At 38.9% G+C, this 21,030-nt stretch overlaps 1 protein-coding gene and 1 long non-coding RNA gene across 8 annotated transcripts in view; one reads left to right on the top strand and one right to left on the bottom strand.

Annotated features, from left to right (window-relative positions):
• Positions 1-793: 793 nt before the first annotated feature.
• On the bottom strand, positions 794-20,231 carry PSMA1 (proteasome 20S subunit alpha 1). Of its 5 annotated transcripts, XM_078058371.1 has the most exons (12): positions 20,001-20,231; positions 14,124-14,231; positions 12,647-12,778; positions 10,784-10,828; positions 10,326-10,427; positions 10,102-10,205; positions 8,160-8,248; positions 7,281-7,351; positions 7,068-7,197; positions 5,816-5,895; positions 2,384-2,494; positions 794-1,123 (listed from the first exon to the last, which is right to left on the bottom strand). In XM_078058371.1, exons 3-12 carry the CDS (start codon positions 12,719-12,721, stop codon positions 1,067-1,069), a joined length of 864 nt encoding a protein of 287 aa, XP_077914497.1. In that variant the 5' UTR covers positions 12,722-12,778; positions 14,124-14,231; positions 20,001-20,231; the 3' UTR covers positions 794-1,066. The 5 variants fall into 5 exon arrangements, with proteins under 5 accessions (XP_077914497.1, XP_077914495.1, XP_077914496.1 ...); XM_078058369.1 differs by lacking the exon at positions 14,124-14,231; XM_078058370.1 differs by lacking the exon at positions 20,001-20,231 and having other exon boundaries at positions 14,124-14,234.
• Positions 12,515-21,030, top strand: part of LOC118552713 (uncharacterized) — a 56,169-nt gene continuing 47,653 nt past the window's right edge. For 2 of the 3 annotated variants that reach the window (XR_013442411.1, XR_013442409.1), the window contains exons 1-2: positions 12,524-12,697; positions 14,882-14,928. This is a non-coding gene — a long non-coding RNA (uncharacterized LOC118552713). Of the gene's footprint in view, positions 12,698-14,881; positions 14,929-21,030 lie in introns of all 3 variants that reach the window. The other variant, XR_013442410.1, reaches the window with a different exon arrangement.

The raw sequence follows: 21,030 nt of genomic DNA, 5'->3' as shown, positions 1-21,030 counted from the left end.
AACTCAAGGTTTCTTAGCAGCAAAATTTTTGGAGTGTTTTGTAAATCAGATTTCCTCAAATTTCATTTTGCATGGCCTAAGATAAAAATGGTTCTGCAGTATCTGCATACACTGCTCACAAAAATAATGGAAGGCAGTCTAAAGATTACGCCAGAGTGGGGCTGGGCATGATAAGAGGAAATGATGGTTTGGGATTAAAATTTCCCTTTTGTTATTTTTGCAAAAGCTCCCTACACTGAGACCAGAGCTATCACTACTGCCATCTGCTGGTTGTAAAGAAAAACCATTTAAAAACCTTGCTACTATGGTGGCTGGGAACTGGTGGTTTCTTACATTTTATTTTTTTTTTTTTAAAGATTTTATTTATTTATTTGAGACAGAGAGAATGAGAGAGAGAGAGCACATGAGAGGGGGGAGGGTCAGAGGGAGAAGCAGGCTCCCCGCCGAGCAGGGAGCCCGATGCGGGACTCGATCCAGGGACTCCAGGATCATGACCTGAGCCGAAGGCAGTCGCTTAACCAACTGAGCCACCCAGGCGCCCGGTTTCTTACATTTTAATAAGATCTCCAGGGTTGAACCCAGCAATTTGTATTCTGAACCAAATCTCCATGGATTCTCATGTAGCCAGTCCATATATAGGGAATTGGTATAAGGCTGTGACAGATAAGAGGTACTATTTTCCCCCCTCACTAAACATAAGGCAAATTAATTTGTCAAACATGGCAGATGACCAGTTGTAATCTCATTACTACTTATAGTTGAAACTACTTAAAAAACAAACAAAAACCCAATACACAGGCAGGTGAAACAATTTTATTTCACAGTTGTCTTTAAAACCACAAAGACACTATGTTCTTCATATAAAAACATCAGTACAGATACCTATACTTTCTAGAAAATGATTATATAGACCCTCTCAAAGAAAAATGCACACCATTATATGGTTTCAGACAAGTTGCTAGGGAAAAACACATCTGGACTGATTCCTACGTACAGATTATTGTCATCAGTACATGTTCCTACATTCTTACAGATTTGATAATAAACATACAGACTGGCTTGTAACTTAATGTTCCATCGGTTCATCAGCCTTTTCTGCAGGTTCATCAGCAGGCTGAGCAGGCTGTAAGAGGAAGAAAAAAGAAAACAGGTTAAAAAAAAAAAACACTTGACCAATATATACTTCTAATCACAATTATTATAAAAGAATTTACAAGAAAAAGGGGTTAGGAGACATTTTGGATACTCAATTTTAGTTCATTGTCCTGTTAAAATTTCTGAACAAAGGTGTTTTGTTTTTTTAAAACATAAATAATTTTAGAGGTCTGAAAACCTAAGCATCATTGAACAATTCCAGCATTTTATCATACTTTGTCTTGTTCAGGAATAAAGGATCAGTACTAGCCTTAGAATATAATCAGTACATTTTCGACATTCTCATCCTCTTTAGCACTAATAAACACAGAGAAAACATGACCAAACAAATCAGCTGTGTGGAACTCACAGCAACAGTGCTGGTTCTTATCAACAACAGTTTAAATAATGTAAATCCTACTCCTTCAAATAGTACCAACAATATCCTCTCCAAGTTGAAAAAAAACTCACATTATAGAAAATATTTCTCTCCAGGACACTTTATTTTCAATTACACAGCTATCAAATAAGTATCTATAAATAGCAACTGTGTATTCTAAATACACAACAAAACAGACCAGTATTTAATCTGAGATTTCCCAATACTTCCTGATCCTTTTCTCAATATTTGTAAAGGGCCAATTTAGTTTCCAAAGGGTCCCCAATGAACTTTCTTTCAGTCCCCTTTCCTACAGACTCTTGGCTGGCCTCATGATTTCCTTTCACCAACAGAATGAGCAAAACTGATGCTGTGCCACTCCTGAGCCTCAGCCTTTAAGAATGTCTAGCAGCTTCCACTTTTGAGCTTTTGAACTTCTGCAAGCTCTGAGCTGCTACCCTGATAAGGAGACCCTGGTAAAGAGAGGCTCTGAGATTACATGGACAGTAGTCCAGCCATCTTAGCAGAGGTCCCAGCCTTCTAGCTGTCCCTCTAGGATATACCTAGAGAATATGAATAAAGAAGACTGTGAATAAAGCCATCTTGGATGTTCCAGTCCCACTGCTTCAACAGACTACAAGAGATCCTAAATGAGACCAGCAAAAGAATGACTTAATAGTGAAAAATAGCAACAGATAACCAAATCATCAACCCTTGTTGTTTATGGAGATCACTGCCCCCTCAGTATTTTACATTATTCAGTTCTAAGTTTTCCTACTGCCATTTGAACTGCGAGCCTACTAAACAATTGTGGTAGGAACAGTAGTTTATGATAGAACTAAAGCCTCTGGTGTTATGATTATTATATACCTGTGCCTTTCTCTGTGGTCTTTCTTCAAGACCTTCCAGGAATGGAGATACATCATCATCATCATAAATCGTAAACTCCAAGTCTTTACCAACAATTCCAATGGAAACATTCTGGGGGGGGGGAAATTCAAAATCAAGAGAATTTTATGTTGGAAAAATGCTTTTGATTAAATGTTGGGTGAAAAATGCAGAATAAAAGTTTATATAGCACTTAATAAGACTAAAAAATACTTAAGTATAGAGAAAAAAGGAAGAAGAAAACTAGCACATCCTCATAACTTGCAGATTTAATATTCACTTTTGCTAATCATGAGTAATGCCAAAGATCTATGCCACCTAGAAATTTGTAACTTGGCTCATAATGGAAATGTATTGCAGACCAATGTTACCGAAGCAAGCAACTTAACTGGGAAGTAAGACTAACTCCAAAGAAATAATCAGGTTTGTTTCTCATGTAAGTTAAGACATGATGGTTCTTAACAAGGAAAGAAAGTAAGTTTTAGGTTCTAAAATGTTAATTTGGTGGGGTCTTGGAACTATTTTCTACATGTTAAAATTAAAGAGCAATTCTTAAAATGCTCAGTGAATGCTAACCAGTGTAAAAAAGGCTCCTGTAAAATTAAAATTTTAGTGGAAATTTGAGGCGTAAGAATATACAGGCCTTCTCTCAATCATTCTCCATGATTCAGTAAAAATATGAAATCAGAAAGCCAAACAGCTGAGCAAACTCTTCCAAATTGTAAATGTCAACAGGTAACTGTAAATCCAAAATTTAAAAGACAGTCATCTTGGAGTGACGGCATTATGGGTACTTTATTTATTTTGGGGGGGCAGGGAGGGAGAAAGGAGAGAGAGAATCTTAAGCAGGTTCCACACTCAGCATGGAGCCTGATGCGGGCTCGATCTCATCATGACCTGAGCCAAAATCAAGAGTCAGATGCTTGACTGACGGAGCCACCCAGGCGCCCCTATGGGTACTTTAAACAAATAAAAATAATGTACATTCCTGATTTTGTTGGAAAAAAAAAATTATTTTTAAAAGATTACACAGACTGTAAATTCTTCACATACATATTAAAATAATAATTATCCAATCCTATAATAAAATGGATTTACAAAATGCTGACTGATCTCACTTTAGTTAATGATCATTAACCACAAGGAGGCCCATTAGTGGTTCCTGCATTGTACTATACAGGTCCCTAGATCATCCAATCTCCTCTTCTCCTGGACATCTTTCTAGCATTTTCCATTCTTCTTGCTCCTTATTTCACTGAGAAAACAGAAGCAATTAGAAGAGAATGTTCACAAGCTCCCATAGTAACTACTGTTTCCTGTATCTATGTCCCTAGTTTCTCTCCCTTCCCGTTAGTGTGAATGAATGATCCAATTTCCTCTCTAAGGTCTACCTTTCCACCTGTGTACTGTTTAAGGACATTGGTCCAGCAGTTTTTCTTATATTTATCCTATATAAATGTTTTCCTTTACACTGGATTATTCTTAAAACCATGCAACAGACGTGCTGTAATTTCTCCCATCTTAAAAAACCAAAACAACAAAAAACCCTCACTACATTCTCTTCCAGCCAGCACCCCATTTCTCTGAACCTGCAGGAGAAAATCTCCATAAAGCTGCCTCCAATTCCTCTTCTCCCATTCTCTCCTGATTCCATTCCTTTCAGGCTTTGGGCTCACCATTCCAATGAAATTGTCTAGTCAAGTCCCCATCATTGCTAATCTAATGGTTAATTCTCATTCCACATCTTCCTTGATCTATTAGCAATTATTCATTCCCTCCTCCTTGAAATAGTTTCTTCATTTGTTTTCAAGAATGTCTCACTTTCCAAGTTTTCCTCCTACCTCCCTGGTCATCTTTCTAAGTCCCTTTTTGCTGATACTCACCTTCCAATCTCTAAAGGTTAGAGTGCCCCTTGCCCAGGCCTCAAACTTCTTGTGAAACTATTCAACTCCTTTAGTGGTTTCATCCAGTCCAATCTGTAAGTGCCATTTCTACATAAAGACTCCAAAATTTGTTAAGTCTAGCTAGACCATTCTCCACCAAACTCCAGGGCATACACATCTGATGGCTGTTTACATTTTTTTTTTTTAAGTAAGCTTTACGCCCAACATGGGGCTTGAACTCATGACCCCGAGATCAAGAGCCGCATGCTCTACTGACTGAGCCAGCCAGATGCCCCAATATCTGCTTATTCTATATCACCAATGGACAGTAGGCATTTCAAGTTTTATAAGTCCTAAGCTAACTGCCTGATCTTTCTCCACAACTCCTACCCCAAGACATGTTCCTTCCACTGTCTTATCCAGCTCAGTAAACCATAAATCTCTCCTTCCTCTAATCAAGCCCAAAATCTTGAAAACAACTTTTTTTTGTTGTTTTTACACCCTCACAACCAATTCACTAGCAAATATTTTTAGCTCTAATTTTAAAACATACCCAAAACTGAACCACTTATCCCCATCTCCAACTCCAAGCTCCTTTACTTCACCACAATCTGTCATCTGTATTACGGTAAGTTTTAAAACTATTTTCACCCATGTTGCCCACTACAATCTATTTTCAGAATGGCGACCAGAATAACTCTTTTGAAACCTAAATCAAATCAAGTATTCTTCTGTTCAAACTCTAACAATCCACTCAGTAAATCCAAAGTACCTGCAATGGTTTATACATGATCTGGTCTCCATTATCTGACTTTATTCCTTCTCTTCCTCTTGATCATTGCCTCCAACACTCCTGGCCTTCTTGCCTCAATTAATATTCTGGACTCAAGGCCCTTATACATGTATTCCTGGAATGATCTTCCTCCAGACATCTGAATCACTCACTCACTCACCTCCTTTAGATACTTCCCTCAAATTTCACTTTCTTAGTGAAGCCATCCTTGACCACCCTATTTTAAATTTCCCTCACCAAACCCCCTTCCTATACCCAGATGGTCCTCCTTTCTCCTCTTAACCTATTTTTTCTGTAGTATTTATCATTTTCTAATAATATTATATAATTCACTTATGGGTATATTGTCTATCTCTCCGACTTGGATGTATGTTCCATGAAGGCCAAGATGTTTGCCATGTTTATTATATTCTCAGTGTCTAGTGCCTACATATGGTAGGTGCTCAATATTATATATTTGTTAACTGAGTTAATAATACGAAGATATTCCTACCTGCTGAAGAAACTGAAGGACATTGCACCTAAGACTTATTGGTTTTATTGCTTTATTCCAAAAAGAAATGTTTGAAAATTATTTCAAAATCAGATCATTTAGTGAATAGCTTAAAGAGAAAGAATGAACCAAGGCAACCATCTCCCAAATTAAAGAACTGTTAAGTATATACTCCTCTATTATATTTATGAAATAAATGATTGACCTGTAATTTTAAATCTCAAATTGAAAAATATGGTATCTACCTTTGTAGTTAGGTCCTGTTCTGCAGGAAGCGTCTCTCGTAAGGCACGCAGACCATGTTTAACCAGTTCATTCAAATTGCCTATATAATAAATCAACAATTATTTCTTAATTTCATCTTCATGCTAGGTGGCTTTTATTTGTCAGGTCTGTAGTCTGAAATTATGGTTTCAGTCACATACTAAATATATCACAATAAAAACAGCCAAAATTTTAATGTTTAGCCATATAATCTAATAATAATAACATCACTATTATTTTATTTAATAAAAGAACATGATTTTTGTTACTAAATTTGACCTTTTTATGCTAAATTAAATGAGAATCCTGATTCACAAGTGACACAGCACAAAGTTTTGTAGGATGTGTTCTATGGAAGGTATTTGCTCTTTATAAACAAAGTCTCCAACTCTTTCTATGTGGCCAGTATTAACCTGATAACAAAACTAGACAAAGATATCACAAGAAAATAAAACTACAGATCAATAACCCTTATAAATACAGACACAAAAAACCTCAACAAAATATCAGCAAAATGAATCCAGCAACATTTATGTTTACATAAACATATGTATGTATGTGTATATATATATTTAGTCTGTATTATAAATCATGAGCAAGAGTGATTTATCCTAGGAATGCAAAGCTGGTTTAACATTCAAAAGTCAAATAATGCAATACACCACAATAGAATGAAGGGGAAACAACCACATGGTCACCTCAAGAGATGTCCAAAAAGCATGTGTTAATCTAAGACCCTTGCATAAGCAAAGCGCTTGAAAACCTATCCTATGATCACATCTTACATCAACATTTTTACCTTTCTTTCCCATAGGTACATTAATTTTTTACTTGTTTATGGACTACTTAATGTAGAAATGTCTGTGTGGCTAAAAATAAGATGAGAATCACAGAAAACTAAAAGTTGGTAACAGAACTTATCATTGGTAACCAAGTGGTTCTCAACTCTGGCTGGGGCACACTTCAGACCAACTGAACCAAGAGTTTTCAAAGTTGAGGACATTTGTATTTTCGTATTTGTATTTTGACAAAGGTCTACTAGTGATCGAAACTACTGTGATGGCTAGATGGGGTAATAACCATATGCATAACAGAAATAATGAACACTCCATGGGCTTATTTAAAAACAAAATAAAACAAAAAACTCTTTCTGTAAAGCTGATAGTTTTCTTCATTTAGGATACTATTTATTCACTATATAAAGACTGGAGGGGACCAAAAAAAATCACTTACACTCCATAAACCCAGACATATGTCTCTCCAAGTAAGTACGAGCTGATTGAGAACGGGCTCCAATGGACATGGCTCTACAGTCAAAATAGTTGGCAGATGGACAGGTTTGGAAAATGTGAGGGCCCATATCCTACAAATAGAATATATATACACTATATAATTTCTAGTCAGTTTTTAAAAAATCATTAAAATATAACAATTCTATGAACTTACATCATAACCAGCAATAAGCAGCCCAACACCATATGGTCTCCGGCCATATCGTTGTGTTGGTATCTGGGTCTCTTAAACTAGTTAAAGAAACTGTTCAAACAAGGAATAAAGTACTACCTTTATTTTCAAATTAAGCACTATTGACAAAGAGCTCTGTTTTTTTCTAGTCGCTGCATAATCCACCACAGCAAGAAGAAAATAAAAGAGAAATATTTCTTTGGCCTAGTATTAAAAAATGTTAGGACTATCCACCAAACTCAAGAATAAGCGCTAGCAAAATGATCTCTTCTCACGTAGAGAACCTCATCTGTTTTGGCTATAAGGGGTCAATAATTTTGAAGGACATCTAGAACCACCAATAAAAAACTTTAAAAATCTTCTCTAAAAATGAGACTTGAATGGTTTTCCTCAAATTGGGCTTATCTGGGTCTGGAAAAGGGCTGACGAAAGAGCAACCCAATTCCTTATTTAGAGATTTTATGTATTTATTTATTTATCTGAAAGAGAGAGAGAGAGTGAGAAACAGCATGAGATGGGAGAGGGTCAGAGGGAGAAACAGGCTCCCCGCTGAGCCAGGAGCCCGGAGGAGGACTTGATCCCAGGACTCCGGGATCATGACCCGAGCCGAAGGCAGTTGCCCAACCAACTGAGCCACCCAGGCACCCCCCAATTCCTTATTTAGAACACATTTTTCCATGGCAAAACGTCCCACAATTCTCCTTCTAAATTTTAAACATTCTGTTATTGAAAAGTAACTAAACTTAAAGTTTTCAAAATCTTACCTATGCTATGTATTATATGCCCAATAATTAACATAATGCTTAAGTATCAAAACTCTATCTAAAGTTCACATCCATAAATGCTACAAAAAAAGGATACTGCTTCCAATGAGAGATACAAGACGAGACACAGGAAGAGGTCTGTCAAATACAAATCTGGAATCCAAACACTCTTGGCGCATAAAATTACTAAAAAAGAAACAAGGAAAATTAGTTATTTCATATCAGAGTTATTTCAATCTAAATAAAGTAATTTCATTTCTTTTTGCTTTCTTCACATGGATTACATCCACACAAGGGAATGAGAAAGACATGCCACAAGGATGCATATTTATACCAAACTCTTGGGCCACCTGAGGTTTTTAAAAAAAAAAGATTAAAATATTCCTTAGCTCTAGATAAACTTGGTCTCTGAGCACTTTAGAGAACAGAGAAGGCTGAGCAAGAGAAAAAGAGCAAGCTCTCTTTTCTTACCCTTCCCACTGTCCCAAGATTGTCTTAATTCTAGGTCTTGAACCAGCTGAAATTTCCCCAATAGAGCAACTGCAAGAAATAGAACCTGAACTAGGGCACTGCTACATGTTCTTGCCAACAGTGCTTCTACCCATAAGCAGCACTCTAGAGGAGATGTTGGACACTAGACTGTTGAGCCTCACTGTTAACACTGGCAAGATTCAAGCAAATGTAACCCTGGGGAAAAGGGAATTCATGCCTAACTATTAAAGACAAGAGGATAAACAGCAAGAAATGGATATGCACCTTTCCTTCCATGTTGCTTTGTCCAGTTTATGTGTATGTCACATCTGAGAATCCAATGTTGACTGCGGGAACCATGCTATTTGCTCAGTACTTTGAAGTCCATTTCCCAAGGCTATCTAAACTGCACTGCTCAACATGGCAGGTACTGGTTATATGTGACTATTCAGCACTTCAAAAGTGGCTAGTCTGAATTAAGAAGTACTGTAAGTGCAAAATACACATGAAATTTCAAAGACTCAGTACAAAAACCAATGAAAAAGAGCTCATTAATCAGGTTTTTATCTTGATTACATGTTGACATGGCAATATTTTGGATAGATTGGGTTAAATAAAATGTTTAACCATGCAACATATTTTACATTTTCAAGAGCTTTCAGAAACCAATAATGCTCTCACTGTATCGCCAACCCAAGAGAGCAGGGAGCTTGCTGGGTAACCTGAAAACTTAAAACAGTAGCACTACTATTTACCCTTAATGCTTATATTCTTTCTTCCCTAATTAAATCACAGGCTTAAGAAATTAGTTTCGGCTAACTACCTTTGATCTCCCAACACACATTCATATATTACCTGAAAGGCACTGTGTTAAATGCTCTACATGTTAGGCTCTTAAACAATAACCTTGAAAAATAAAATACTAAAAGAATTGATGGAAAAAAAAAAAAGAATCGATGGTTTAAGTAACCAGCCTCATCTCAAATACTAAGTGGTAAAGGTGAGAACGAAACTCAATCTGCATGACTTCAAACCCCAGCTCTTCATTTATACAACACCTCTCAACTAGAAATAATCTCTATCTCCCCTGGACTCTCACAGAAATCTACCTGGTATTATAGATATACTACTAGATTTTAAGTTCCTAAAAGACGCGATGCATATCTGACTCACCCTTGTGTACCATGCGGTATCCAGTATTGAGCTTCACAAAAAATATATGTCTAATAAATACTGGCATATTAAAGAAAGGAAGGGTAGTTCCCCCGATCATTAGAAACCAGACAAAAGTGTCAAGCTCTTCTTAGACATAACATTGTCTCAAACAATATACCCTGAGTTAACAAGTATCACATTATTTGGTGACTTCTCTAAAGCTTTACTCTTAACATGGTTAATTCTAGTAGTTACTACTATAGGGATCAAGAAATGGAGTACTTAGTAACTGAGCCCAAATCCACTAAGGTATCACAATCTGAACTTAGAAACTCTGCCAGACAACTTCCTCAAATATCTTAGCTGGATGAATCAAAAGGGATGTTTCTTTTGTTTTTCATGATCATACTCACCATAACAGTCTAGCATCAGCAGTAAGTCCCGCAATTGAGATACCAATATGGTTGTCAACATGGAGAATTTTTTTCTGATGAGCTGCAAGCTCTGACTGTGCTCTCTAAACAGAGACATTATAAAACATAAAAACACATTTATAATTTTATTATTTGTACAGTGAAACTTACATTTGTTAGTACCATTTTCTACATGAGGAAGATTTATTTACTACCTCACTCACCTTCAATGCAACCAACACTGCATGGGTTTTTGATTTCAGACCAACTGTGGCTGAACCTTGCTTGACAGCTTCCATTGCATACTCAATTTGATGAATCCTGCCCTAAAGAGAAAACAACAACACATCTTAGAGTCATCTTACAAGACCATTTTATATATTTAAAATTGATCTAGTATTCCCAAATCTCAGGTGAATATAGTTAAATCTCAAATGATTTTTCTTTTAAATTAGAAAACTTATTTTAATGATAAATTTAGGTTCCAGGAATGTCTAAAATGATTATATTCCATTTTCTCACAGCCTACAATTTCATGAGTTCCTTTCTTTCTTTCTTAAGTAGGCTCCACACACAAAGTGGGGCTCAAACTCACCACCCCAAGATCAAGAATTGCATGCTCTAACAGTGAGCTAGCTAGGTGACCCTCTAAAGCCACTTCACAAGTATAAAACATTTTTACCTGAGGGCTCCAAACAGTGACATCATTGTCATACTGGTTGCGAAACTGAAAACAAAAGAAAAAACACCTATTGATTTAAGAACATTACAAATTCCAATTTTTAATAAGCTCTATCATTAAAAAATGTTCTCCCATCTGTTTAGATTCAACATTAACATGTGCTGTTAATACAACCTCATTGGAAGATTACTCAGTTGCAAACATGAGATAGAAGGGAGGAGCAGATCTAGATGGGACCTAACTTCCCAACTTTCAATTCTACCGTAGCACTCCCTTTGGGTTCAATTACTAAAGCTCATAGTGTCAACTTTCCTTCCCTTCCCTGCTTATGCTCTTCCCTCTTTTTCTTTAAACTAGCTCATATGTCTACCTGTTTAAGTCTTCTCCATCTTTTCTCCCAAAATTCCAACATATACTCCCACCGGTTCTTTATCCACACGTCCCCTTCTACTTTATGATTAGGGATATGGCAAATTTATCTTTGAACCCTTACTGCACTTAAAACAGTGCCTTGAACATATAAACATTCATATTGAATGAATAAACACAAGAATATTCTCAGGAAGTTAGACACTGACACAAATAGCTACAGCATCAGAACCATTACTGCTTTAATAAGGATATTAAAACAAGTCTACTAGCCGAATCTTGGGAGAATAACCGGGGGACGGAGGGGAGAGTGAGAAAGTTGAGTGCTGGAATGGCAGATAGGCTGGAAGCCCTGAGCCTAGGTGGTAACCGTGATATCACCACTTCTCTCAGCCTCCGTTTATTCATCCGTAAAAATAGGTGAGTGGACAAAGTGATTGAAAAGAACCCCCCCCTTTTTTTTAAGATTTTATTTATTTATTTGAGAGAGAGAGAGAGCACAACAGCCGGGGGGACGGGGAGGGAGCGAGAGGGAGAGAAGCAGACTCCCTGAGGGTCAGGGAATCCGACAGGAGGCTTGATGCCAGGACCCTGGGATCATGACCAGAGCCAAAGGCAGACGCTTAACTGACTGAGCCATCCGGGCGCCGGGAAAAGAACCCTTTCTGATCAAGCTCTTTGGGAGAGAGAAATCAGATGAACCCACAAGTAAAATGGACGCTGTCCTGGAACCCAACCTGGGATCAAGTCTGCACTAGCATTACAGTGAAACCGAGAAGTCAAGTCCCTATTTCCTCCTCCCTCCCACACAGAGCACGAGGGGCCACTCTGGGCCGCTCAGAACCACACCACTGAAGGAACTGGAGGAGCGAACTCAGACAGCTGACCGAGGAAGTAGCGTCCCAGGCCCGCCAGAAAGCGAAACGAACCCCGGAGAATGGTCGCACCGAGTACCCACCGCCCCTCTCCCGGCCAGGCCGGAGATGCTGAATCACTGCTGGAACCCTCCCGTTGGCGGAGGTTCCCATACCCCGTGGCCCCGGGCCGCTCTGAGGATGACAGGAGGAGCGGCTCGCCATCCCCTCGCCGGCGGACCTCACCCCCAACCCTGCCGGCGCTCAAAATCCAACGCACCATGGTTCCGGCGCGGGTCCGGCTGCGGCCTCCTGCAGAGGTGCGGGTTCAGGAAAGTTGCCGAAACTACCACTCGGCGATCTACAGAGAAGCCTTCGGGATTTTGACGGAGGCGGCGCAGGGCAGGGCAGTCTATCCCAGAGATATCGATAGACACCCAACGCTTCCCCGCCCTCAAAGCTCGCAGCCCCTCCAAAGTGGGCGGGGCCTAGGAAGAAGGAGGAGTTGAGATTGGCGGGAAATCTTGGGCTAGGAGTGCCTGCGGCAGCTGAGAGCTGCGGGGCGGCCTCTACAAAATCGCCCTTCTTGGATTCTCAGTGGTTATTAGCTGTGTGTTGCAGATTCCCGCCAGTTCCTCACCCGCCCGGCCGATACACCTGAAATCGATCGAGACGACGCCTGCGACTCCAGGTGATCCAGTGTGCCGCTGGACATCTCTCGTTCAGGGTCCACAGAGATTTGGGGTGTTGTCTGACTGGGAGAAGGACGAGGCTGTAAGAAAGGCCACAAAATAATGGTCTGTTTGTATGTGTCAGCCACACTCTTCGTCAAGTATGTTGTCTGTGTACATGCGTTTCTTTCTCCTTTGGAATCCTTTTCTCTATTTCCTGGAGAAAACATTTCTCAAGGCTCTGTTGCCATTGATCACTCTTTATCATTATTGGTTTCCTCTACAAGACTTTGAACTCCATGAGGGCAGTAATGTCTTTCTGTGGTCTCAAAACCAAGCATGATGCTTGGTTTTTAAGTGTTTTTTTTTTTAATGTAATTTTTTAATCTGGTAGATTAGACCCTGAAAAAAAAACTGGGGATTTACTTCTGAAACACATATTTTCTCTGTTGAGAACTTTTGGTAAATCCCCAGATGAAAGACTTTAGTACAGTAACATCTACTTTGCGCCAATGGTGACTTACCTTCTTTATAAAGCATAAAAGATAAGTACCTAGGCTCAGGTAAGGTACGAATTGAAAGGATCCTTAATGATCTAAACTTTGCAGATGAAGTAACAGACTCAGATCACTTAAGTGATTTGCTCAAGTTCAGAGCAATTTAGTATCACACTCTTTTTAAACCTTTCACTTTTATATTTTGGTCTTTTTTTCCCTGTTAAACATTTTTAGGTTAAATACGACTTTCTAGTATTCTGCGTTATGAATGTACAATGTTTTATTTACACAAGTCCGCATTGTTTAATATTTAGATTCCCCCCTACTCACCCACTCATTTATGAGCTGCTTGATAGATATTTTTATACTCCCCCCCCTTTTTTTTTTTAGATTTTATTTATTTGTCAGAGAGAGAGCACAAGCAGGGGGAGTGGCAGGCAGGGGGAGAAGCAGGCTATACTCCTTTCTTTAGAATAAATTCCTACAAATGGAATTGTAGGGTCAAATGAAATGGATTTTTCTAAAACTTTTAATAGAAAGTTCTAAGTTGCCCTCCAGAAATGTTTTACCAGTTTATACTCTGCACAATATTACATGAAACCTCCCTGGTGGTCTAGTGGTTCGGATTTGGCGCTCTTCACAATAATATATGAGGGTCTCCTCCTCCTCAAATTCACCAATGCTGGTTGTTGTCATTTTAAAAAATCACTGTTAATTTAGTGGATTAAATTAACAGGTTTAAATTAACAGATCGTTCTCCTTTGTTTCTCTAGCACTCAGCATAATGCCTAACACATACTAAGTGCTTAATAAATATTGTTTAGTGAATGTTGAATGATTAAGTAACTACTCATTTAAAATTTTTCATATAGTACATAAACATTTTGACCTATTCTTTTCTACATATGTATATATTCACTTGCTTCAAAAATATGTATAATGGGGGCACCTGGGTGGCTCCGTCTTGTTAAGTGTCCGACTCTTGATCTCAGCTCAGGTCTTGATCTCAGGGTTGTGAGTTCAAGCCCCACGTTGGGCTCCACACTGGGCATGGAGCCTACTTAAAAAAAAAAAAATATATATATATATATTTATGTATATGTATAATAAATATATAATTGTTTTTACAAATAAGATCATACTAAACTGTTTTATACTACACTTAAAAAGTTATGGCAGGGGCGCCTGGGTGGCTCAGTCGGTTAAGCATCTGACTCTTGGTTTCGGCTTCGGTCATGATCTCAGGGTCATGAGATGGAGCCCCATATCGGCTCCACACTCAGTGGGGAGTCTGCTTCAGATTCTCTCCCTCTTTCCCTCCCCCTCTGCCCCTTTCCCTCCTTGTGCCTGTGCGAGCTCTCTCTCTCTCAAATAAATAAACAAGTAAAATCTTTTCAAAAAAGTTATGGCCATGTTTTCATGTCCATTAAGTAATGATATATATTATTTTCAATAGTTGCATATATTCCATTGTGTAGAAATACGATAATTAACTATGGGTGAGCCATTAGATTATTTCCAAGCCTTTGCTATTATAAAAATACTATAATGAATATTCTTATACGTACACACATTTCCTGATTACCTCCTTATGATGAATTCATAGTAACAGAATTGCCAGGTCAAAGGGAACCTGCATTTACAATTAGGATAAATATGGCTAAATTACAAAAAAGTAAAAAGTTAATATCAATTTATATTCTACAGTGCCTCAGAGTTCCACTTTCTTTATGACTTCACCAGCACTGGATAGGGTGAGTACTTTTTACCTTTACTAAGCTGATAGGCAGAAAAAGAAAAAAAAAAAAACTTTAATTTTTATTTGTATTTTTTGATTACTAGCAAAAAAATCTTTTCATGTATTTCTTGGCAATTTATGTTGCTCTAGTGAACTGTCACTTAATTCCTTTTCTCAATTTATTATTATTAGTCATTTTCTCATTGATCTGTAGGAGTTGCCTTCCATTAACTTGTTACTGTGTTACTTTTGTAGAAAGAACCTGTTGGAAGCAAAGAAAAGAAACCCAGTGAAGCTAACTCAATTAAAAGTTGGGGGGTACAGCATGGGGATACTGTAAATATGTAACAGGGAATCACATAAATACTCAAGGATAGGAATTTTTTATTTACTGAGGTATTTCTAGTGCTTAGGACAAAGCCTGGCATAATAATAGGCACTCACTAAACATTTGTTGAATGAGAGAGTGATGAATCTCTTACTCCCAAACTTGCCCTTTTGGGTATTATCTCCTAAGCAAATATCTGGGGCTTTGTGATACATTATTCATTCACAGTGATTGGCTCTTATCAAAGCTCCACTTATGAGCCATCAGAAGGGGCATTTGGTTGTCCTTTTTGTCAAAACTGAAGGTCCTAAGTACTTAATAAAGTTTTTATATGACTTTCAGCTCTTCTCTGCATGTTTTGAGGATTTGGCTTGGGATACATCTTGGTCCTTAACCAAGAGCTGAAAAATTGGTCAGTAAAGATATTTTGTAAGAAGACTGGGTCAGCAAATGTAGCACTACTTCTTTCATTGGTTAATGTATGTCAGGCTTCTTAATTTTATTTTTTATTTGTTTTATTTTTTTAAAGATTTTATTTATTTGACAGAGAGAGAGCACAAGCAGGGGGAGCAGCAGAGGGAGAGGGAGAAGCAGGTTCCCTGCTGAGCAGGGAGCCTGGTGCGGGGCTCGATCCCAGGACCCTGGGATCATGACCTGAACTGAAGGCAGATGCTTAACCGACTGAGCCATCCAGGCCGCCCCTATTTTTTATAAAAATATTTTATTTATTATTTATTTGAGAGAGAGTGGGCGAGAGAGAGAGCACAAGCAGGGTAGGGGGAGAGGCAGAGGGAGAAGGAGACTCCCCACTGAGCAGGGAGCCTGATACAGGGCTCCATCCCAGAACCCCGAGATCATGACCTGAGCCGAAGGCAGACGCTTAACCGACTGAGCCACCCAAGCACCCCTATACCAGGCTTTTCTAGAATCAAATAAAAAGTAAATGCTAAATAAAAGCCAAGTTGAAATTTTTCCCCATGGGCATGTAAGTCTCAATATGTTACTCTGGTTAGCAACTGTAATTGGTACATTGTACAAATGAGATATAGGCTGCAGTTTGCAAATAACTTACTATTTTCCCCCATATATTACAACACACCCAGTAGATGGTGTGCCTGGGTGGCTCAGGCAGTTGAGCATCAGCCTCTTGATTTTGGCTTGGGTCATGGTCTCAGAGTCATGAGATTGAGCCCGGAGTGGGGCTCTATGCTGAGTGTGGAGCCTGCTGAAGATTCTCTCTCTCCTTCGGCCCCTCCCACACTCCCCCAAGGCCCGTGAGCCCTCACACTCTGTTCCTTAAAAAAACAAAAACAAAACCATACCCAGTGAAGTTAATTCCTCCCTGCTCCTGGAATGAAACAGGGCACAAATATCACCAGTATTAGCTAGTCAATTCAACAGCCTCAGAGCGGCAATTAATATGTTCAGTATAATAATAAAATCTTTAGGAATGAAGCCTCTTCCCTCCAGCTTGAGCCTGCCATGACAAAAGGGGAATGGTTGACTTCTTTTTTAATACCCCTTTCCATTACCAACACCCAGTAGGTTACCTTACTTCTCCCAGGTTGGAACAGAGGGAAGGGCAAGAGAGTTCTTAACATGGCTAATACAGTTCTGCAATTAAGGGTTGATGCTCTCTGAGCTTAACAGGTGTTTACACCTGACACTTGTTATTTTATGCATTCTTTTTTTTTTTAAGATTTTATTTATTTAATTAATTGACAGAGAGAGAGAGACAGCGAGAGAGGGAACACAAGCAGGGGGAGTGGGAGAGGGAGAAGCAGGCCTCCTGCTGAGCAGGAAGCCTGATGCGGGGCTCGATCCCAGGACCCTGGGATCATGACCTGAGCCCAAGGCAGACGCTTAATGACTGAGCCACCCAGGCGCCCCATACTTTATGCATTCTTCAGAAACACCTCTACCCTCACCTTACCCTGATGAGCAAATACTGGCAATCTCTTGCTTGCACTTGGTAAATATATGTCATCTGGCAATCAGCTCAATGTCAGTTGCCAGCATCTGTGCTATATGCCTCAAGCTTCTTTCTGTGCAAGTCTCTACTCTTCCACTTGACTTTCTTCAGTAGCCCATATCTGATCCAGATATCCAGAATGGCTTTGCCTCACACCTCTGGGAGTATAGATTTTGATCGAACTCAAAACTCATCTTTGCAATTAGCCAGCCATCTTTGCTTGTCCGATTCCACTAGGATATTGGCTCCATGAAAGCAAGGGATTTTCATACATTTCATTCACTGCTGTAGTCACCTGTAGCTTACAATAGTACCTGTACTTAATAAGTGCTCTGTGAGTATTGAATGAATGATTTCCTCAATAGGATCCTGACACTAATCCACTGTGACCCCGCGGAACCCTCAACTCTAAGGGCTGTTAAGGGCCATATATCAAAGTTCCATTAAAGCCTCTCTCCCTAGGCATGAGGTGAGGAAAAAGCAATGTCAACACACTGCACGCTGAAAACCCTCTCAAAATCTTCTAAACTTCAGCTTTTTTCTGACTTAGAAGTGGATAGACAAGTAAGAGTTGCAAAAACAGCCCCCCCCCATTTTTTTTCAATTTCCACTTTAGGTGGCCTTCCACTTTACTGTGGAATGTGGGAATAATTTACTTTCTTAGAGGCACAGACAGAAGTGAAATACAAAGAGTCTCATTTTAACATCCTGCTACACACATACAACAATTGCACCTGTTTGTTTACATATTGTCTCCATCTATTAAATCATAAGCTCCTGAAGACACGGCCTATGCTGTATATATACACACATATATATGGTATCATACAAACTGGGTGCTCAATATAGTTTAAAAAGTTAGGAGTGGGGCGCCTGGGTGGCTCAGATGGTTAAGCGTCTGCCTTCGGCTCAGGTCATGATCCCAGGGTCCTGGGATCGAGCCCCGCATCGGGCTCCCCGCTCAGCGGGAAGCCTGCTTCTCCCTCTCCCTCTGCCGCTCCCCCTGCTCATGCTCTCTCTCTGTATCTCTCTGTCTCAAATGAGTAAATAAAATCTTTAAAAAAAAAAAGGAATGAATAAAAGTGCTTTAGCAGTAGTAATAATAATTCCAAACATATTGTACAGTACTAAAGATTAATTCTTTTTTTTTTTTAAGATTTTATTTATTTATTTGAGAGAGAGAATGAGATAGAGAGTGCATGAGAGGGGGGAAGGTCAGAGGGAGAAGCAGACTCCCTGCTGAGCAGGGAGCCCGATGCGGGACTTGATCCCAGGACTCCAGGATCATGACCTGAGCCAAAGGCAGTCGCTTAACCAACTGAGCCACCCAGGCACCCCCAAATTAATTCTAAAACTGTCTTTTGAGTACCCTTCTAGTAGAAATCTTTAAATTTGGAAGTATTTTTTTCCTATTAAAAACAAATTTTTTTTAATTGAAGTATATTGACATATTAGTTTCAGCTACAACATAGCGATCTGACAATTATGTATGTTACAAAATGCTCACGACAGTAAGTGTAGTCACCACCCGTCCACCATACGAAGTTATTACAATATTATTGATATATACCCTATGCTGTACTCATCATCCCTGTGACTTGTTTATTTTATAACTGGAAGTTTGTACCTCTTAATCCCTAAATTTGGAAATGTTTATAGCAAATTTGTAGGATTGCTTGCTCCTTGATGTTTCTGTGCTAGGTGGTCTCCATTGCCCCTAGAAATCTCCTTCAGCAACGTCCCTTTCCTGTCTGGCTTCTGGTTGAGCTCAGCTGATGGAGGGCACTAGCAGGAGATCAGAAGGCAGTGGGAGAAAGAGATCAGGGTATTTATTACCTTCCCTCCCTCCATATTGGCCCAAGTTGGCAGTGGTACTGTATCATCTCTTGCTGTTTCCCTGCCCACATTCTGATTACACTCCCTTCAGTTGTGCCTTTTGAGTGTGCCATCTGTTTTCCTGCTGGGACCCTGACTGATTCAATCATATTTTAAATTTTTACAGGGTACAGGAGGTATACAATACTTTTTTTTTTTTTATGTGAGAAAAGCCTGTTTTCTATTCCTGAAGCTGAGCTTATATTATACCTCTAAGAATGTTGGTAGGTCTGAAACAGCTGAAAAATAGAACCTAAGATTATGATATATGCCCTTCCCTGTTTTTTACCTGTTCAGATATACAGGAAAAGAAGTCAGCTTACAGTTGGTTTTATAATTTTTTTCCAATAATAAAAGGAATACACATTTAAACTTTTTCAAATGCAAACAGTATGAAAAAAAATCCCTTATAATTTGTTAGGTGGAGAAAAATCACTGTTAAAATTTTAGTGATTTTTTTTCCCCTTACAATAATATATATCTAAAGAAAGGAAGAAAATTACCCTGAGAATATATTTTCTAATATTTATAATATGCAATACCTTGTATATGCATACGTGTATTGTAGGTATGGCTTTCACTCCATAGAAATAAATATTGCATTTCTTTAGATCATCCTGAATCCAGTCCTAAGCTCCCACCCTGCCATGCTGGTGGGAAAGTCAGTCTCAGTTACTGACATTTCCTCTCCACCTAAGATTGTACGAACTTTCTAGGGCCTTAATAATTGTGGAAGTACCTGGAAACTATTACTCTTTAAAGATTTTATTTTTCATTTATTTGAGAGAGCTAAAGAGAGTGCACGAGTTGGGGGGAGGGGCAGAGGGAGAGGGAGAAGCAGACTCCCCGCTGAGCAGGGAGCTCCATCCCAGGACCCTGAGATCATGACCTGAGCCACCCAGGCGCCCTGTACCTGGAATTATTTAGTTGTCTGTCCACATTGATTTACTGCTGAGATTTCCTTTTATGCCATCTTCCCTTCTGGTCTGATGACTCCAGTATTCCTTTACCACCCTTGGATCTCAAGAATCTGGAATCAAATGAGTGAATCTGGCAACCCCAGCACCCAGGTGCAGCCTTCTGCTTTGAGGTTTTGCCACCATCCTGGGCTCTGTCACAGAGCAAGACGGAAGACTTAGCTGCTCACTCAACCTTTTGGGTTTCAGACTTTCAAAGGCATTCCTGTCCCGCCCCCCGCCCCGCCCTTCTCATTTCTAAAGACAGCTAGAGACTATGTTGTTTCTCTAAGCAGCTTTTGCTTTTTGCCTTACAGAAATATGAGAGTCTGCATACCTGATTGTATCGGGGCAAGGGGTAGGGGAATAGGAGAACATACAGAATTAAAATCTCAACAAAATAACCTGCCACAAAAATTTATATCAAATGATAAATGTTTATTTTCCCCCTGCTTTTTAATTTAAACATTGTACCATAAACATTTCATGTCACATTTCATGCTTTTAAATGTCTGTATAACAGTAGGATCCTCCATCATACTAACGTATCATCATTTATTTAACTGACATTTAACTGATAGCTCACTCTAAAGGCAGCCTTATCTGTATTTACTACTACCTTTTTATTTTTTTCTAGTTATTCAGAAGCTAAAGTTCTCTTCTGGTAATAACTAAAGCTTGGAATAGAACAATTGGAACTAACAGACATAATTTAGAAGAGTAACAATTCAGAGTCTTATCTAAACTCTAAAATATAATTTCTCTCCCTCAGTATTACCAAAAGTGAGGCCTGTACAAAAGCCATTGGCATACTTGAGTTGTTTAGAAATATTTTTTCCAGAAATGAAGCAATTATTACAGAATGTCATCTAGATAGTTGAGTAACAATGAATGTTACATGTCCATGGGAAAATTTCAACTTGGCTCTTATTAGAATTTATTTTTATTTAATTCTAAAAAATCCTGAACTAACAAACAATGGCCTTT

This window comes from Halichoerus grypus, chromosome 11 (genome assembly GCF_964656455.1).
Source record: "Halichoerus grypus chromosome 11, mHalGry1.hap1.1, whole genome shotgun sequence".
Lineage (NCBI taxonomy): Eukaryota > Metazoa > Chordata > Mammalia > Carnivora > Phocidae > Halichoerus > Halichoerus grypus.
The sequence above is the reverse complement of the archived record's forward strand: the minus strand, read 5'-3'. Positions and strand labels throughout refer to the sequence as shown.

Bases quoted from the DNA above. Each gene is read 5' to 3' on its own strand.
- PSMA1 (XM_078058371.1), bottom strand. From the start codon at position 12,721: ATGTCCAGCGGCACACTGGATCACCTGGAGTCGCAGGCGTCGTCTCGA. The intron at 10,428-10,783 runs GTAAAAATGTTT...TTTTCTCTTTAG, and splicing joins TCACTGTTTGGAGCCCTCAG to GGCAGGATTCATCAAATTGA. The intron at 8,249-10,101 runs GTGAGTATGATC...TTTCTTTTTTAG, and splicing joins GCTGATGCTAGACTGTTATG to TAATTTTATGCGCCAAGAGT.